General features: G+C 35.4%; 2 protein-coding genes across 2 annotated transcripts; both read right to left on the reverse strand.

Annotated features, from left to right (window-relative positions):
- Positions 1 to 4,677: 4,677 nt before the first annotated feature.
- LOC145039706 (uncharacterized) lies at positions 4,678 to 5,380 on the reverse strand. Its single transcript, XM_078987728.1, has 2 exons — positions 4,981 to 5,380; positions 4,678 to 4,859 (listed from the first exon to the last, which is right to left on the reverse strand). Exons 1-2 carry the CDS (start codon positions 5,378 to 5,380, stop codon positions 4,678 to 4,680), a joined length of 582 nt encoding a protein of 193 aa, XP_078843854.1.
- A 111-nt stretch (positions 5,381 to 5,491) lies between these two features.
- On the reverse strand, positions 5,492 to 5,941 carry LOC145039707 (uncharacterized). The gene has a single exon (XM_078987729.1). The coding sequence runs from the start codon at positions 5,939 to 5,941 to the stop codon at positions 5,492 to 5,494; it is 450 nt and encodes a 149-aa protein (XP_078843855.1).
- Positions 5,942 to 20,575: the final 14,634 nt, after the last annotated feature.

Below are 20,575 nucleotides of genomic sequence, written 5' to 3' on the forward strand. Positions count from 1 at the left end.
AGACCGTTACTATTTGTTATTATTTTTTTAAAAAAAAAAACTCTAATATTTTTTTTGAACTAACTAAGTGCATTGAATATGAACCCTAGAAACCCTTTTGATTTTTTTTTTTATTGTTACATGATGTATTGAAAATGTATTTTTCATGTTTTTAAGTAATTATTGTTAACTACATGATTAACTAATGGATGGATTTTTTTTTTTTAGTTTTAAAATTCTTTTGATAGTATCTTATGACATCGAATCAATATTTTGAAACGATTTTACAAAGTAGAAAACAACACTATATGTGATCTGATCTTGACAACCTTGAATAATATCTTATAAAACAAAAAATTAAATCATTTTTAGAAGAAAGAAACTATATTATAATGAATATTTTCTGTTTAACAAAGAGAATATCATAATATGAAGTTGAAATAATACGATAAGCTAGAAAAAATATATTAAAATAATAAGATAATATTAAAATGAAATTAAAAATGTTATTTTAATTTTTTTTATAAATTTTTTGATCATATTTGTGGAAAGGCTCTCATGTTCGGTTGGTGACCGGTTTACCGAAATTGAAATATACAAATAATTATAATTTTTTTGAACTTAATTGTTAAAAAAATATTCGAGTTTAATTGAATACAAAGTCATAAACTAATTAAAATATTCAAAACATGCGATTTAAAGACAATATCTTTTTAAGATATAAAACTAAATAATAGATATAAAGTTAAAAAACAAATATCAAGAAAATCATATACATACTTAACTTAATTTATTTTTTAATAGAAAAATTATGATATTGTGATTTTTCTTTTCATTTAAACTTATAACATCCCACTGAAATTGGTTAAGAAGTTACAAATAATTATAATAACTTTGATCGAAATTGTAACACCTGATTCCCAGTATGCATTTAATTTAAAGTATTTCTGTATTTTCTCTAGGACTCGACGAGTTGGAGGCCCAACTCATCGAGTAGGGTCGTGATCCGCAGACATTTTAAGTGACCTACTCGACGAGTCAGGAGATGGACTCGGTGAGTAGGTGCTGTTTGACGGAAACCCTAAATCCGAGGGTTTGCACCCAATATAAACGCCTTATTGCAGCCTCCATTGTCCCTTATGCTCTCAAAACACCTCTTATTGAAACCCTAACCACTTTGAGTGATCTAAGGCCATTTTTGGTGCATTTTGGTGGATTGTGAAGCTTGAAAAGAGGAAGGAAGCTTGGGAGTTTGAGTTGGGGCTTAGATATCCAGAGATCTTGTTCTATTTCAAGCTCATTCAAGGTAAAATGCCCCTGTCTTGGTCTTCCATGTGTGTACTTATCCTTAGGGATTGGATTTTGAGTATCTTTAGGGCTCTTTAAGCCATTTTCAGAATTGTGAAAGGGCATTTGGGGTTTTAACTTCAGATCTGGGCCATTGGAGGGGTCTCATGGCATAAAGGTGCTAACTTTATGGCCATGAGAGCTCCATGCATCTTATAGAGCACCTTTTATGGCTTTTTGAGCCAAAGACCCCATGCATGTGTACCAAGTTTGGAACTTTACATATACAATGGAAATTAGGAGTCCAGATCTATGGTTTTGGTGTGTTAAGACCCATTTAAATCGACTGCATAGTAATGGTCAATGATGGACTTGCCGAGTTGCTCTTGGGACTTGGCGAGTCGAGGCGTAATGACCACCAAATCCATTCTACGAATGGACCAGTTGTTAGGGAGGAAAGTCCCGTAGCTGTTTAGATGCGAAAAGGACCTGAGAATCATGGGACTCGACGAGTGTATGAATAGACTCGGCGATTCCAAGGCAATCTCCCAATCTTTGAAGATGGACTCGAAGAGTTGTTCTACAACTCGATGAGTCATAGTTTGGACATGTTCTTATGAGGGAGATGAACTCGCCGAGTTGAAGGAAGAACTCGGCGAGTTGGATGGACAGCCCCGATGGTTTAAATAAAGGAAAACTCGGAGAGTTCTCGCTAGATTCGACGAGTGGTGTCGAGGTTGTATCAGATTTGTGGTCAATGGACTTGACGAGTTGGCAGGTCAACTGGATGTTAACTTTGACTGGTTAAGGCATTGACCCTGGTTAGGGTTGCATGTTTTGTTTGATGACTTGAGAATTGTTGTGTAGGGATTGAGGAGTCGTGGAGATTCGGTCTTCGCGCAGAGGACGGTTCAGACACTACACGACATCGAGGTGAGTTACCTTCCAGTAGGGGTGGGTGTAAGGCCACAATGCCGACCCACCAATAGGGGTATTGAGTAGATAATTATCTTTGTGATAATTATCTTGGTTTGGTTATGTGAATTTAGTCATGAGATCTGCCTACGTGATATGATATATGTGTCAGTAGTAGTGACAGGGAATAGTCTTTTCCTGGCATAGGTCGTTAGGACCAAGGGGTAGGTTAGTACCCGATATGCTTGACATTATGTTTATATCTTGCTACTGTATGCTAGTGGTAGGGGTGAAATAGTCCCCATTTACCGGTTGAAAGATACCGATGACGGTTACCAATTGAAAGATACCAATGACAGTTACCGGTTGAAAGACACCGATGGTAGTTACCGATTAAAAGATACTGATTGCGGTTACCGGTTGAAAGATACCGATGATAGATACCGGTTGAAAGATACCGATAGCAGTTACCGGTTGAAAGATGCTGACGATATTATATGGTATGCGGTATGATGAGGGAACTCACTAAGCTTTGTGCTTACGGTTTTTTATTTGGTTTCAGGTACCTCTTCGTCGAAGGGGAAGGAGCCGGCGGTGTAGCAGCGCATCACACACACGCACACACATGGTTTCCGCATTGGGTTTCTGGGATCGTACTATGATTTTATTACTTTCGATGATATGGTTTTCAGACACGTTGTTATGACTTTTATAAATTGATATGACATTGGTAATGTTTGTTAAACTATGTTATGAATTACTTAATTAAAAATGAAATTTTTTAACTTTGATTTTTGGGATGTTACAGATATAAGTTATACATTACATTAAACTATTTTTAACCGATTTTAGTGAATATTAAGTTGTTTTGGAGACGGTTTGTGTAATGGTAAATATTTATAACATGTTAATTGATGTTAGTGGATACATAATGGATTAAATAAAAGTTTCATATTATTAGTAGCTTTTTTGTTTTTAAATGAATATGTAATAATTTTTAACTAGTTACAAATAATTATAATAATCTTCCATCAATATAAGTTATACATCACATTGGACTTTTTTAACCTATTTTAGTGAATATTAAGAGTAATTTCAACCATTCCACTAAAAAATATCACTAAATTTGTGTATTTTTAACACTATTTTTTTTCTACTCTAATCATACATTAAAAATTTACACTAAAAACATATTTTCATGTTATAATATAATATAGAACAATTATTAAAGCTCTAAAAGTTATAAAACTAACCAAAATAGTATTAAACAATTCCAAAAGATGTTTTGGTGTGATGAATAGTATTACACCAAATATAAAGACCACTATTTATTCATATCATTTTTGTGTTGAGTTTAGTGGTTTATTAGAACATATTTTCACACCAAAACATTATTTTTGTGTATCAATTGGAGTTGGTCTAACTTGTTTTGGAGACGGTTGTGTAATTGTAAATATTTATAATATGTTAATTGATTTTAGTGGATAATATCATAATAGATTAAATAAAACTTTCATGTTATTAGTAGCTTTTCTTAAAATGAATATATAACAAATTTACAACAAAAGATTGAAAATATAATAAATTCTTAAATGTTTGTTTACGTTAAAACTGTGAGATGTGAAACTTAATTCTATCTTCATTATCTTCTACCATAAAATTTGCATGATGAGAATTGAAAAAGTTCCCTTTTAGAAAAACCACTGAGGATAAAAAGTGTAAGGAGTTGGTTTGTTATTTTTTTTATCTTTATCGATCCTTGTGTAAAATTATAATGGTCAGAGTACTCTGAAGCATTAATGCTATAGGTGTAAAAACCAAGAGGAGCAGGTTTTGGAGTTTTGCAAACTTTTTTGCAGGTCTAGTAGCATGGGGGCACTTTAGGGTTTTCCCGATATTCCATAGACCTTCCACTTCCCACAACGGTAATATTTTAGAAAATAATAAATGAGGCTACCCAAGTTATTTTACTGTGGTTATTTTTACGGCGTCATAATAGCAACTCTGCAAAGCCATTTTAAAGCTAGCCGTTGAATTCAAATATTCAAAAGTCTATGACGCCAATTTTATATACATAAAATTATATAAAGAGTTCCAATGATTTATTAAGGCTACAAGAAGTGAGAGGTGTTAAGGGATGCTAAGAATGCTACGCACCATTCCCCTACCTTGTGCTAAAGAAGATGATAAGGTTATCCGTTATACCTATTACATACCATATATGTGGTAGGTGCCACATCAGCACCACAATCATCTACTACTAACATGAGATACCTACCACTAACACACCACTCCACATCATTATTCTTATTTATTTTTAATTCAAAAATACAATAAAATTACATTTTTTATAATTAAAAAGCATTCATTTTTTTTAAACTAGTGTCTCATTAATTATAAAAATAAAATTACAACTTCAAACTACATTACTTAGTTAATTTCGAAAAAAAAATTACATTAATTAAAAAAAACAAAGAAACATACATATAAAAAAACCTAATCGTCGTTCATGCTATGTTGGTACAAATGTTCTGCAACATCTTCTCGAATATTGAAATACGTTTCACTGTTATGAATTTTAACAACTCGCTCTAAAAACACATTCATTCCCGGTACGAACTCCTCAATTGGAACGACAACGTCGTTCGGATCATACGTGCAAATCACTCGATCTTCATCTTCAATAACATATTATGCATTATAATACATGTTAGGACAATTTCATTTAATTCTTTCTTTATCCCAGAGTCGTGTAGCATATTTTACTACATGCCATGCTTGCTTAAGGACTCCAAATGCCCTCTCGATATCCTTTCTTGCCGATTCCTGTTTTTTTGTAAAAAAACTTTGCCTTTTCACTTCGAGGAACCGAGTAGCCCTTCATCAATGTAGAATAATCCGGGTATATCCCATCACCAAGGTAGTAACCGTATTTGTACGCGTGCTCGTTCACCGTGAACATCATATCAGGTGCTTTGCCGGTCCAAATATCGTTGAAAAGTGGAGACCGACCAAGAACATTAACATCGTTGTTAGACCTCGCTACTCCAAAAAAGGCATGCCATATCCACAAATCTTGAGATGCAATAGCTTCTAGGATGATAGTTGGTTCACCTATATCTCCTCGAGTGAACTGACAACGCCATGCAGTTGGACATTTTTCCCAAACCACATGTGTACAATCTAGACTGCCAAGCATACCCGGAAATCCATGCCTCTCTTCATGAGCTGAGTATAATCTCTCAATATCACGTTGAGTAGGTTTGCGCAAATATTCTTCGTGAAAAACCTCATAAACACATGCAGAAAACTAATCCACACATTCAACAGCGGTCCTCTCGGATACTTTCAAGTATTCGTCAGATGCATCGAATGCTATATCGTATCCCAAATACCTAAGAGCAGCCACACATTTTTGTATACTACTAAAACCCATTCTTCCTCTAGCGTCAGGTTTTTGTTTGAAATAATCATAACGAGATTCTAAAGCATTACTAATACGTAAAAATATAGCCTTATTCAAACGGAAACGACGTTCGAAGGAGTTGTCATTATAAAGACAATTATCGGCAAAGTAATCATGTACCAATAAGTCGTGTGCGACTTGACGATCACGATTGACGACTGCCCTTATACGAGTTGCATTCGAAATTTCTTTGTCGTGAATGTGTTGCACAACGTTGAAGAATGTGTCGACGAATTTTACGTTGTCATCCGAGTCAAAAGCTTTTAGAAATTCAATATGTTCTGTGGAATCCATGTATATGTGTTTTGTGGTTGTATAGAATGAAGATTAGAATGAGGTGTAAGTTTTGGTGAAAATAGAAGGTTTATTTATATAGTGAATTGAGTTTGAAAAAAAAGAAAAAAAAATAGTCGTCGGGAGCACAGAAGAGCACGACCACGCCCCACCACGAAATGTCGGGGTGGTGTGCACGAAAAATTTTCGCGGCCAGCTAGACCACGTACTGCTTCGTGGTATGTATACCACAAGGTCTAAGAAAAAGTTATGAGTGTGGGATAATGACTTAAAAGGGTAATGTATACATTTAGTCATTGAGGTTTTTTTTTTCGTCCACATTTACCCATTTAAGTTGTTAAACTGTACACATTCAATCCTTATGACCGGTTGCTTCAGGTTAGACGAAAAAAAATGATTTAATAAGGTAATATATTTTTCATTTTGTACACATTTAGTCCTTAATATTTTTGTACATATTTAGTCCTTAACATTTTTTTGTTTCAAATAAGTCATTTTTTGTATTCATTCAGTACTTATGAATGATTTGTTTATGTTTTTCTCATTACATCTTACGTGAGACAATCATTGATAAGTTTTTTGGGGTTGTTGATGTTTATGTCCAACATGATCTCGACTACTTGGTTGCGTAGGTCTAGTGGTTTGGCTTAGGTCTTGTATTTTGAATGTCGTAACTTCTTCATACGACATCAGATTTTAACGATTTTTATATCCACGTGTTCATTTTTCATTAAGATTACTCCCGTTAAAATATAATATATTTTTACTTACGATTTTATAAAAAAAAAACATCTAAACATGCATTCTTAAAAAACGTATGGATAGGGGAAACGCCGTAATACATAATTGGTGTTGCTGAGATGAAATACGTGTTGGTAATACATGAACACTAGCTATAAACGAAAAAAAATCGAAAATTCGAGATCGTATGGATATAAAGATCGTTCGCATGGATATAAAGCTTGTTAAAATCCGAGATCTTATGAAGAAGTTATGATATTCAGAATACATGACATAAGCAACCAAGTAGTTGAGACCGTGATGGACATAAGCATCAAAAATCCCAAACACTTCATTAATGAATTTCCTATGCAAGATTTCGTGAGAAAAAACCTAAAAAAATCATTCATAAGTATTTAATAAGTACAAAAACAAAAAATAACTTATTTGCAAAAAAAATATATATTAAAGACTAAATGTGTACAAAGTGTGAAATATATTACTCTATTAAATCATTTTTACCGACTAACCTGAAGTAACCAGTCATAAGGACTGAATGTGTACAGTTTAACAAGTTGAAGGAGTAAATTTGGATAAAAAAAGAGTCAATGACTAAATGTGTACAAATCGAAAATTACATTACCATTTTAAGTCATTATCCCTTATGAGTGTAGCTAGAGAAGAGGAAAGAGAAAGTATGAAGGAGTGTTGTGATTGGTTCATTTGTATTTCTTTATATATTTTAATTTTTTTTTCTCTAAAATCAAACCTATTAAATTGTTATACTACCACTCGTTACCTTTTTTGTGCTAGACATGCTAAGCTTATTTGATATTAAAAAAATCTAAAAAAATCAATGTAGCAATGTGTTAAAAGTGTTACCACTATCTCCGGTCTAAATGTCACAGATTCAGTCTTTATTAATTATTAAACATAATCTTTATGGTTTTTAAAACTTGCATCGCTGGTCCTGATCAATATAAAAAAACTTCTTTACCCTTATTATTTCTTTTACCTTTAGTTTTGTTTAAATACAATTTATAGAAAAAAAACTCCACACAACCCTACTCCTACCGGGTACCCCCATCCCACTCGATTTTTCAATTAGAAAAAACTTAGAGATGTCAACGGGGGAAAACGGGACGAGGGTTGCATCCCCCGCCCCCACCCCCGAAAAACGAAATCTTAATTAATTTTAAAAAGGAGTAAAATTGTCGAAATGATATAAAAGAACAATGTAACATCCCAAAATTTAAGACCAAAAATTTTATTTTTAATTTAATAATTCATAAAGCGGATTATTGAAAACATCATGAAGTTATCTCATATCATAAAAACCCATACGTTATATGTCTAAAAACATGTCATAATATAATAATGTCAGAGTACAAAATCCTAAGAACGTCATAGTGCGGAAAATCGTGTGTGCGATGCGATATTATCTTGTCGGCTCCTTTCCCTTCAAAGAAGGACTTGAAACAAAAACCGAAACTGTAATCACAAAGCTTAGTAAGTTCCCCCATCATACCACATACCATACAATAATCATACTGTCTAGCATATCCGGGTACTAGACTACCCCTTCGGTCTCTTTCAACAAGTAACTTCCTAGTATATTAGGGTGTTGGCCTACCCCTTTGGTCTTTTCGACCGGTACCCCGCCTAGCATATCAGGGTGCTGGTAACCCTTTCGGTCCTTTCGACCGGCATCGGGGACTATTTCACCCTGTACTTCTACCATATAACATTCTAGCTCATAAACACATAAGTCAGTCATATACTTCCTAGCTTATCCAGGTGTTGGCATACCCCTTTGGCCCTATCGACCGGTACTAGGGTCTATCCTATACCTCCTACCACTATCACATAATATCATAACATAGTAGCACATAAAGCATAACAAATAATGACATACCAGATAATTATCACAAAGACAATCATCTTTAGTATAACTCTTACTAGTGGGCTGACATTGGTGCCTTCGACCCACTTCTACTGGAAGGTAACTCACCTCAAATGGCGTGTAGTAGCTGAACTGTCCTTGGCTCTGGGATCAACTCCTCTCAAAATCATACACATAAAAATCTCCTTTAATTACCCTTTCATACTCATAACCCCTTTAAGGGTCAACTCTGGTTAATGGTGTAACATCCCCAATTTCACGATCAGAAAACACCGATTTTCTTTTATGCTTTTAAAATAAAATCAGAGTAATTTTTCAAAAAGTATTGTGAAATTTGTCCCCAAAACAAAATATGATAAAAATATTTATCAAAGCATTACTTAAAGAAATGTATTTTCATTTCATTACAAAACTCGGGGTTTCCATATCGATACACACCAAAAGCATAAACTATACAATATAGGCATTTCAACAGTTATTTACATCTATTGGCCTATAATCCAGAATCTCTCTTCATCATCCAACTATGCCCTTGTTCCACTACCTATAATACAGAAAGCTGAGTGGTTCAGACTTAGGAGTCTGGTGAGCATATATGGTTTTCAACCCATAAATAATAAATTTATTAATTTCATCAAATAACAATAAATTTATTAATTTTATCAACCAACAATAACCCTGATTATCGGTTCCCGTTATCCTCACTTTACGTTCCTAAATACCTATCACAAGGGACCTAGCCTAAGGATCATCATCGGGATGGACACTACTGCTAAAGGGATTCCTTAGCCATACATGTCCTTAAGGCAACCATGAGTGTCACACCCCAAAACCTGAACGACGGAAACGTTCTGGGGCAGAGGATGTCATGTACAGTATCACAACAAAGCATAATAGTAAACAAGCAACAACATCATCCATTGCATTAATAATATAATTTAATACAAATGTGTTCTGTATATTTTATAAGACACAAAAATATAAATCAAAATAAGAGATGAGTCTTGAATATGATCCATCTTCTTTGAAATTTGGCATCGGTACCTATCTACTGATGATATGAGAATACAAGTTATTTTGAAAGAGTTTATCAGCTTTAAAGCTGGTGAGTTCATAAGCATTTTAGTGTCATTATTTGTATGAAAATGTTTGTAAGTGTTTGATGTATAAGTTTGTAAAAGTTTGTAGTTAATGTTTGTATCTCCTAGACCGTTGGACTACTATTGATGAGATCTTCGATTCTCATTTAGATCGTTTCGGCTAGAAATCACTCGATCTCATATTCGAACTTCGGGCTACATACTCCTAATGCTGAAACTTTGAAAAATCATAACTTCCTCATACGAAGTCAGATTTAGATGTTCTTTTTATGCACACTCTTGGGTTAATGTATTCTACGACTTTCATTTAGATCGATAAGGCCAAATATCTCTCTAACTTAAATTCACTATTTACATCGCGTTGTGTCGTGCCGGTTCTGTTGCGAAACTTCGACTGGTCATAATTTCTTCGTTATAACTCGGATTTCGGCATTCTTTATATGTACAGAATCCTTGTAACATATACTATAACTTAGTTAAGATTAATCCTTATAAATAATCTTCCATCAAAAAGTCATTTTTGATGCTTATCGTCTCTAAATTTACTAGCCCGGATACACAGGCGTTACAATTATCTCCCCCTTAGGATAATTACGTCCTGGAATCATCAACGAAATAGGACTTGTATAATGATTCCATACGTTATCTCTTCATCCTAGGTAATAACTATAAGTTCTATGTTTCCTCGAAATAGTATCTAACTCTTGGACTTCTTGATAGCAGGTAGTGCTTAATCCTGCATCCGCTCTTCGTACTATGTTGGACTTTCAATCGTAACCTTTGAGTTAAAAAATAAATCCTTACTGAAGACTCCTTCTTCTTCTTAGAACAAGTACTTTACTTTATCTATAACTGACCGATGGGTCGTCTTCCAATGACCTCTCATCGTATGATGCAAATCTTAGACTCAAGTCTCTTAGAGTCAAATTCTAGAATGGAATATACCTCCTTCATATTCTAATGTGATATAATCACATTTTTACATATAACATTTCTAGCTACAAGCTTCCTTAACAACGAGCGCGATGTTATCGATCACATTGATTTCAATCTTCTGACTTGAGTCCGATGCTACCTCGGACTTGGTTCTATGAACCACGTAACAAACTCGTCGTAGTCGGACTCAATTTGATATGACCGCTAGGGACAAAATATCAATCATATTTTTAGTCATTACCAAAACAATGGTAACGACATTCTTAAAAAAAACAAACTCAATTACAAGCTTCTTGGTCACCTTGTGACTTTCGGTGATCCAAGTGTCAGTCTTGTGCTTCCGGTAGTATAAATCTCTACTACTATTCACACCTACTCATAATCGTCGCAAGTATTATCTCGCAGTTAACCAGGTCACCATACAAAAATTACACAATCATTTAACCATCAGATAACAAAACCAGGGTTTATATTATATCTTGAAACGACTACATAAAAGTTCAAGTTCACCCTATACTATGCCTCTAATAGGCTACATCATAAGTTACTATTCGTACTGCTACAACATAACTTGATCCTTGGATATAAAATCCTCATCCTTGTTTCACTTCGTCGTGGATCATGTGGAATGACCTTGGCTGTGGCGATGCGTTTTTCTTTGCAGCTTCGTCCTTCTTTGGGCAGTTCTTCTAAATATGCCCACCATCTTGGCATTCGTAACACTTGCTATCGTCGAACGTACAATCTTTGGAATAGTGATCGGTCCTACCAGACTTATATCATGTCACTTCTCCATCGCATCTTCCGAAGTGCTTCTTCTTGCACTTCTTGCACCATCTTGCTTCACTTCCTCTTTCTCCTCCTGACTTTAGAAATTTTCTCTCCTTGTTGGATCTTGAAGATCCTTCAAACTTTCTTTTCTCACCCACTACAGCCTTCTTCAGATTCTTTTCCTTTATCAGGGTCTCGACATTCTTAGCAGCCCAGATGGCGGCTTTCAGAGTGGTCGCTTGCTTGACTATCGGACCAAAGTCCGCTGGTAGTCCATTCCCAAACTTGTTGACCTTGGAAAGTTCAGTTGGAATTAGGTATGGAATAAACTTCATTTTCTCCGTAAAGCTTGTAGCGTATTCAGTGACGCTCAATTTTCCCTTCTTTAGATTCTGGAACTCATTGTTGATTTCCAGAAGATCCTGCTCAGAGCAGTATTGCATTTCTAGTTGCACCACAAACTCTTCCCAAGACATCTTGCTAGCTTCCCCCTTGGGCATTGAACCAACCAGTAACTTCCACCAGCTCAGTACTCCAGATTTTAATAGAGGAATTGCAAGAGCGGTCTTCTGTCCATTGCTACACTCGCAACTTTTAAACATTGTCTCCATCTCAGAGATACAGTCCATGACTTGCACCGGTGTCAGGCTCCCAGAAAGACACGGTGGTTTGGTTGCCATGAAATCCTTGTACTTGCATCCATGTCCGTCATTTCCTCCATCCTGATTGTTTCTTCTATCTATCGGTGGGTTGGCTTGACCAACGGTCCCACTATAGTTCCCTCCTTCTAACTGCCCATCATTCAACTCAGGTTGTTCAACTGGTATTGAGGGTTCACTCCTGTTGTTCAGCAATAATAGTCTCATTTTCTCCTTTTGTTCAACCATCATGGCTTTAATCAAGGTTCGCACTCTAGCCATTGTGATTGGTTCAGGTGTTGTTGCTACAATAGCAACTCGCTCAACCACATGTGGTTGATTCTTGTTTTCGTTCACGTTTCCAGCTCCACTCATGGTTCTTGCCATTATGATCTATACACCGAATAAGGTCATTTTAGATCTTCATTCACGGTAGATATTCAAATCATCCTTATCACTCCGAAACGTTTACATGCTAGTTCTAATATCGTAGTCGTATGCTTAGAATCCTAAACACATAAGGTTCCTAGATCCGGTCGGCGGCAGACCATAAATCCAAACAAACAATTTCATATATGGTCAACATATATCATTTAGCACATAAAAGCATTTTAGGTATCTTTCCTAAAATATAATAGTGATCGTGCCTAAAATATGGCAAATACTCACCTCACAATCTTCACTTAGCATTCTAAGTTTAAGTCTAGAAATCCTACAAATTCCTAGTTCACTTAAGCTAATGCTCTGATACCAACTTTGACATCCCCAATTTCATGGCCAGAAAAGACCGATTTGTTTATGCTTTTTTTTTAAAATCAGAGTAATCGTTTACAGAAAACAGTTGCGGAATTTGTTCCCAAAACAAAATATGATAAGAATTTATCAAAGCATTTCTTTAAAGAAATGTATTTTCATTAAATAACAAAATCTCGGGATGCCATGTTCCGATACAGATCAAAAGCATAAACAGTATAAAATAGACCTTACAACAGTTATTTATAACTACTGATCTATAACCCAAAATCTCTCGTCAAGTCCACCAACTTATACTCTTGTGCCATTACCTATAATGCAAAGAAAACTGAGTGGGTCAGGCTTGGGAGTTTGATGAGTATATAGGGTTTTCAACCCACAATAATATAATTATTATATTTAATCATCAAACAATCATCCCAATTACCCATCCCCATTATCTTCGTTTAATCTTCCCTAAAGATATTATCCTAAGGGTCATCTCCTATATCATATTTACCTCTCATCTCCTTACATCTTATTTCCTTATATGTTTGTTCCTAAGGATCATCGCCTACATCGCATAGACAATACTAATTCAGGGATCACTCCATCAATATATGTCTAGTAAGGGTTAGGGTATCATCGCATGATTACGCATCCACAATATCGCCTGGACTCGTAAATTATAATAAGGGTTAGACTATAATCGCATGAATACGCAGCCACAACATCTCATGGACTTGTAATTCATTACCTATCTATCATCACCTAATTATCATCACCATGATATCCTCACTTATCTCTTATCACATTATTTCATCACACACCAACTATTTCATCTACCCATGTTCTACCCAACATATTAGTAGATATAAATTACATATATAGTTTAAAACATATACAAACCTATATAAAACATTCATCCAACATCCACCTCAAATAAACAAACAATATACAAACACATAACATGTATTTCATAACAAATACTTAATATCTATGTGTTAGAAGAAAGTAACTACACACTCACACATATAAACAACAATATATATGCACATAGCACGTATTTTATAAAATACTTCATATCTATGTGTAAGATGAAAGTGACTATACACTCACCTGATCATAAGATGATCGGACAACACTACGACTCTAAGAGTAGTACTTCTTCGGTGAAACCGGGATCACTTCGCACACCGGGCTTCTCGCGGGCAGAGCTTCAGCTCGGAAACTCTTTTCTTCTCGGGATCTTCGGGCTTCGGGTCTCGAGATGATACCAGGGCTTCGGGGGGTTAAAATAAGGCTTAGAGAGGGAATCGAGAGTGGGGGAGAAGAGATTGAGCTACCAAACTCTGCTACCCCTTGAATTCTATTTGTAGGGCTATTTTTATGGATTCACGTCATGAATCTCAAATATTCACATCGTGAGTTCAATAGTCATTAGGTGCGTCATCACAACTTGCGTCTGTCAGGCTCCAGAAATCATAAATACTGAGTCCACGTCGTGAACTCTAACAGTTTTGGGGTTTCGCGCCCCGAACTTCAAAATTTCATAAATTTCGCATACGAACTCTGTTTTCGACGTTCTTTATATCTACGTGTTGGTAAAAACAAGATATAAAACTTTCATTTAGACTATGTCAGCTAATTTTGACTTTATGTTTACTATATTTTTATTATATTATTTTTAGTAGGTCGGGATAGGAAAACTCCGTTAGAAATCCATAACTTCTTCGTCTAACGTCGGTTTTCATCTGTCTTTTTACCGTTGGACTACTATTGACAAGATATTTGATTCTCGTTTAGATTGTTTTGGCTAGAAATCACTCGATCTCATATTCGAACTTCAGGCTACATACTGCTAATGCTGAAACTTCGAAAAATCATAACTTCCTCATACGAAGTCAGATTTAGACTTTTTTTTATGCATGCTCTTGGTTTAACATATTCTACAACTTTCATTTAGATCGCTAAGTACAAATATCGCTCTAATGTAAATTCACTATTCACATCGCGTTGTGTCGTGCCGGTTCGGTCGCGAAACTTCGGCATGTCATAACTTCTTTGTTATAACTTGGATTTCGGCGTTCTTTATATGTGCGGAATCCTTGTAACATATACTATAACTTAGTTAAGATTAATCCTTCTAAATAATCTTCCATCAAAAAGTCATTTTTGATGCTTATCGTCTCTAAATTGACTAGCTCGAATCTACGGGCGTTACAGTAACTGCTATTGTACTAACTACCTTAAGCCAATTGTTAATTAAGGTATAATATGATATAATTGTAACCATACTTAATCGACTTAGTAAAACATGACGCTCGAAGACGTCGAAATAGTATGGCATTCTTCACCCGTAGACCTGCAGGTCCCACTGTAGCTAGCAACAAGGTGTAGGACAGTCAATCCTGTAACGCCCGCAGATCCGGGCTAGTCAATTTAGAGGCAATAGGGGTCAAAAATGACTTTTCGACAAAAGATTATTTAGAATGAATAGTCTTAACCAAGTTTTAGAATATGCCACAAGGTTTCCGTACATATAAAGAACGCCGAAATCCGAGTTATAACGAAGAAGTTATGGCCCACCGAGGTTTTACGGCAAAACCGACACGGCACCGGAAGACGTAAATAGTGAATTTACGATAGAAGACTTTTTAGCCTTAACAATCTAAGCAAAAGTCATAGAATATGTTAAACGAAGAGTGTCGATAAAAAGAACGCCCAAATCTGATTTCGTATCAGGAAGTTATGATTTTTCTAAGATTCGGCTTAGCAGTGTACAGCCCGAAACTCGAATTTTAGTTCGAGCGGTTTTTGGCTTACGTGAAATAAATGAGAGTTGAAGATCTCATTAATAGGAACTCAATGGTAAAAAGACAGACGAAAACGGAGTCCGTATGAAGGAGTTACGAATTCTTCGCGGTCATTTAACAGTCTAAACGCCTCGTACTGTTAAATTTAAGATCGGTCGAGAATTAGCCGACGGAGTCAAAATGAAAGTTGTAGATATTATTTTTACCTACGCGTGGATATAAAGAACGTCAAAAACGGAGGTCGTATGTAAAAGTTACGGATTTTAGAAGTCGGAAGTGTGTTGTGCGAAAATGGGTGATGTGGCACAATCTTGGCCATTGCTTTCTCCCCAAGTCTTGCCACTAGATGGTGACATGTGGCACCAAGTTCAGCTATTTTCACCCTATAAATACCACCTCTCCCACCCTCATTTTCTTCACACCTTTCCCATTCTTTATTCTCTTTACTCTCTCTCTAGAACCTCTCTCTAGCCCCGAAATCCCCCGAAAAGCCTAGGGAACCTCCCTAGCACGAGGCGGAAGCCCCGGAGTGCTCGACGGCTCCGAGAAGAAGAGCTTTTCGGCTCGGAAACGCTGCTCCAAGCAAATCCTGGTTTTCTATAAAACCCGCTGTAAGTGAGCTACGCCTACGCTATTTTTAATATAGTTTTTATTTAATTATATTAACGTTATTAAGAACATATAATAAATACTTGGGCTATTATTACGGGTTATATAAGTATTTTTTTAACGCTTATATAATAGTAAAAATAGCTAGACTATTAATTAGTCTCGACGAATAATAGACTAAAATCTATTGGTGATAATACTAGGTTTCGTCGAAGGAAATTATTTTAAAGTAAACGAAGCGCTGTCCGAGTACCGAGTCACCACCTTCTCAGGTGAGTGCATAGTCCCTTTCATGAACATGATTTTAATACAAGTATTGATTGAAGTATTAATTATATGTTTATGTGCGAGTTAATTGATGTTGCTTGAAATTCGTGTTAAAGAACATACCTGATTATATTTGATAATTTAGGATAAAGAGTAGACCTAAATTAAATATGAGGAATATTGGGTAGTATATTCTTACGAGTACAAGTGAGTTAAACTCAGAGAATAGAAGTTAGTATATGTCACTTATCCGGGAGTATGGATTAGACATAGTCATTGTCCCTAGTCCGAGAATATGGATTAGGCATAATCATTCGTCGTTAATCCGAGAGTATGGATTAGCTATTGTCCCTAGTCCGAGAGTATGGATTAGGCATAATCATTCATCTTTAATCCGAGAGTATGGATTAATCATTCGTCCCTAGTCCGAGAGTATGGATTTGGTAAATTCGTTCATTTCTGATCCGAGAGTATGGAGTAGGTAAAACGACTAATCTTAGGTCCGAGAGTATGGATAGCCTCGTTGCGAGGATCGACGGGGTGGGATAAGAATTGTTTATATATATGTATGGTGAAATTGTATATTTTGTGAATTTTAAACTATATATATGGTATAACATTATGGGATTGAAATCCCTATGTGCTCACCAGGTTTCCCAACCTGACCCACTCAGTTTATTTATATCACAGGTGTTGATATGAAGTGACATTACACTGAGAGATTTAAAGAGATGTATTGTAAGTTCTGTTTATGCTTATGTTCCTGTATTAACGATGACATCCCAAACGTTTTAAAATGAAATAAATACGTTTCTTCGAAAATGTTTCAATAACGTATTTACCATGTTTTTCTGGGAACAAATTCCGCAACCTTTTTATAAAATGAAGTACTCTGATTTTTATAAAGCATAAACAAAATCGGTCTTTTCTGGCCGTGATTTTGGGGATGTCACAAGTCCCGTATAGGTCTATACACAAATTCACGCTCTCCCTCCAGGAGACTCTGGTTACAAAACCAGCCATAACAGTGATGCCATGCCCCGAAGTAGTGACTCACATTTATGTTATAGTATTCTTGTATATGTAATATACGTACTAGTGTAATGTATGTCCTCTTTTTTGTAGTATGTAATATGTTCTCTTTTTTTTCTCATCATAGTATGTTCTTTTGTATAGTGTATAGTATGTATTGTTTCTTGTTATAGTATTCTCTATCTGTTTCTCTTTATAGTATATATTGTTTCTCGTTATAGTATTCTATATCCGTTTCTCTTTATAGTATATTCGTTATGTTTCTCATAATATTATATTCTCTTAGCTTCTCATCATATTATATTTGTATTGTTTCTCATAATAGTATCTATTGACTCATGTATGAATTGACTCTTTATATTTTTCATTGTACTAGAAATAGTGAGTAGTGACTTCCTAAACTTTACCTATTATAGTTTACTAGTAGAGTTGTTTGTATAAATGAACATGTTTGTATACCTGAGATAAAATATTTTATGTCTATACATATATACATAATATATAACTAAGGATCAAATGACACTCAGACAAACAACAGGGTACTCTAAGTTAACAACCAAACAAGGAACAAAAAATAAAGTGAGTTATCAGTCCTAAGTCCTTTCAGCCTTACTTATATAACTATATAGGCATTAGACATGGTTTTGACAATATATAAGTTTAAAGTAGTTAAAAGAAAAGGTTTAGCATATAAAAACAAGTTTGGTAAAGAGTTTAGTATGTAAAAGAGTTTGATAAACATTTTTAATTAGTTTGTTTGATAAACAGTTAGAAGTATAGTAAATCCATTTGTTTGATAGTTATTAATCACATGTGATTGATATAATAGCTATAATGTTCAACTTGTATTCCCCCTATAAAAGCATTTAAAATCATTTAAAATGTAGATTAAGGGGTATGAACTCACCTGCAGTGAGTGGCACAAATGAAAGATCGGTTTGCAGGATGCTAAGTGCTAAGTGAAGACTTGAGCACAATGGATCCTAAATAGCATATAATGACACATATATGTATCTAATTAGTGTTTACAACATCTAATCAGGAAATGGAACAACCTTAGGGATTAGGAAACACTTGTAATGAAGTCTTACACCACATAGGGTTGCATATATGGGATGTAGGGCCTCACATAGGAGTTTACGGCCCAAATAGTAATACCCCCATGAGTTTAGGGCCCATGGGTTTACGGCCCAATGAGTTTATGTCTGTAAACACATGGTATTTTTGTACCATTTTGTGTGTTAAGGTCTAATGGTCCTCCAAGAAGCGTTCTAGTTCATTAACTTAGCTCCTAGAAGAGTTTAGGGTCAAGATGGCACCATTTTACGGGTTTATGGCCAAGGGAGATGTTCTTGGCCATAAACTCCTTTTGTTCATGCCTAATGGATGTTTTCTAAGTGTTATTCATGTGTTTCTAGCACACAACAAGTTAAGGAAGGAGCACTTATGATATAGAAGCTTGTAAGGGTGATTAAGGTTCAAGAACACAAGTGTGTGTTCTTGGTGTTCTTGGGGAAATGAATAACACTTGAAGATCTATATAAATGAAGTGATTTCATGGATGAAATCAATGATCTATACTAGATAAAGTATTGTATCAACAAATCAAATGGAAGCAATACTTAAAATCTTGAAGATCTAGATGGAAATCGGATGAGAGTTTGAGAGAGAAGTTGAGTTCTAGAGTTGAAAGTGATAAAAGAGTTGAAAAATGGCCAAGACTCTAATATATAGCCATGAGTTTACAGCCCACATGAGTTTACAACCGTAAACTCAGGTTAGGGTGGCCGTAAACTCCAAATGATGGAGTTAAAACTTGAATAGTACACTAGTGGCTTAAGCAGATACTTCGTAACACTTGATTCTTGAATGTACTATGCATAGAACACTCAAACAGACTCTAAACACTGCTAAAAGTTAGCAGAAACAAATCTGAATTTGATTGAAGTGAATGGTTGTACAAGATAGAAATTTCGGGTTGTCACAATGAGGGGGATGGAATACACCGGTGAACACATCGTTTAAAAACACCTACAGGTTGTGAGCCTGCTAACGTTTCACTGGACTGTTTAGAAAGGTCTGTAGTCGTCATCTATACTCTGCTAGATGACTAGAACAACAACAACATCGAGACCTATCATCATTTTATTTCATCACACATCAACAATCTACCCATGTTATATCCAACATATTTGTAGATAAAAATACATATACAGTTTAAAACCTGTATAAAACATCCATTCAACACTCATCTCAAATAAACAAATAATATATATATACACATAACACATATTTTATAGAAAATACTTCATATCTATGTGTAAAATGAAAGTGACTACACACTCACTTGATAAGATGGTAATTGGACAACACTTCGTCCCTTAAAACAATTTTCTTTGATAAAATCGGAAGGTTTGCTAAAAAACCGGGCTCTATGCGAGCAGAGTTTCGACTGGAAAAAATCTTTTTCTTGAAGACTTCGGGGCTCTGGGCTTTCTTCGGGTGCTAGGATGGTATTCTAGGCTTCCGGGGGTATTAGGATAGTTTGAGAGAGAGTAAAGGGTGTAAAAGTATAAGATTTGTAAACAAAATCCGGACAGATTCACTTTCTATTCATAGTGGCCGAAGCCTCGCATTACGTAGGGCGTAATCTTCATGTACGTGGGGCGTACTGCCTTGCGAGGTTCTACGCTGGGCGTAGGAAGGGATCATCTCGGAAGCGTCAAGGATACGAACACATGTGCACGTGGCTAATCTCGGACCATGAACACGAGTATGCTGGGTGTACATACTTCGTACATTGGGCGTACTTCCAGTCTCGAAGTTTGTGCCTGAAACTTCAAAAATTCATATCTTTCTCATACGGGCTCTGTTTTTGACATTCTTTATATCCACGCGTAGGTGAAATTATATTCTACAACATTCAATTAGACTTTATCGCTAATTGTTACTTTATTTATAAAGTTATATTTAACAGGCCAGAACAAGAAACGTTCGTTAAAAATTCATAACTTCTTCATCCGACGTCCGTTTTTGTCTGTCTTTTTATCATTAAACTACTATCGATAAGATCTTCGATTCTCGTTTAGGTTGTTTCGGCTAAAAATCAC

Source organism: Lactuca saligna, chromosome 4 (assembly GCF_052625555.1).
Source record: "Lactuca saligna cultivar CGN05327 chromosome 4, ASM5262555v1, whole genome shotgun sequence".
Taxonomy (NCBI): Eukaryota; Viridiplantae; Streptophyta; class Magnoliopsida; order Asterales; family Asteraceae; genus Lactuca; species Lactuca saligna.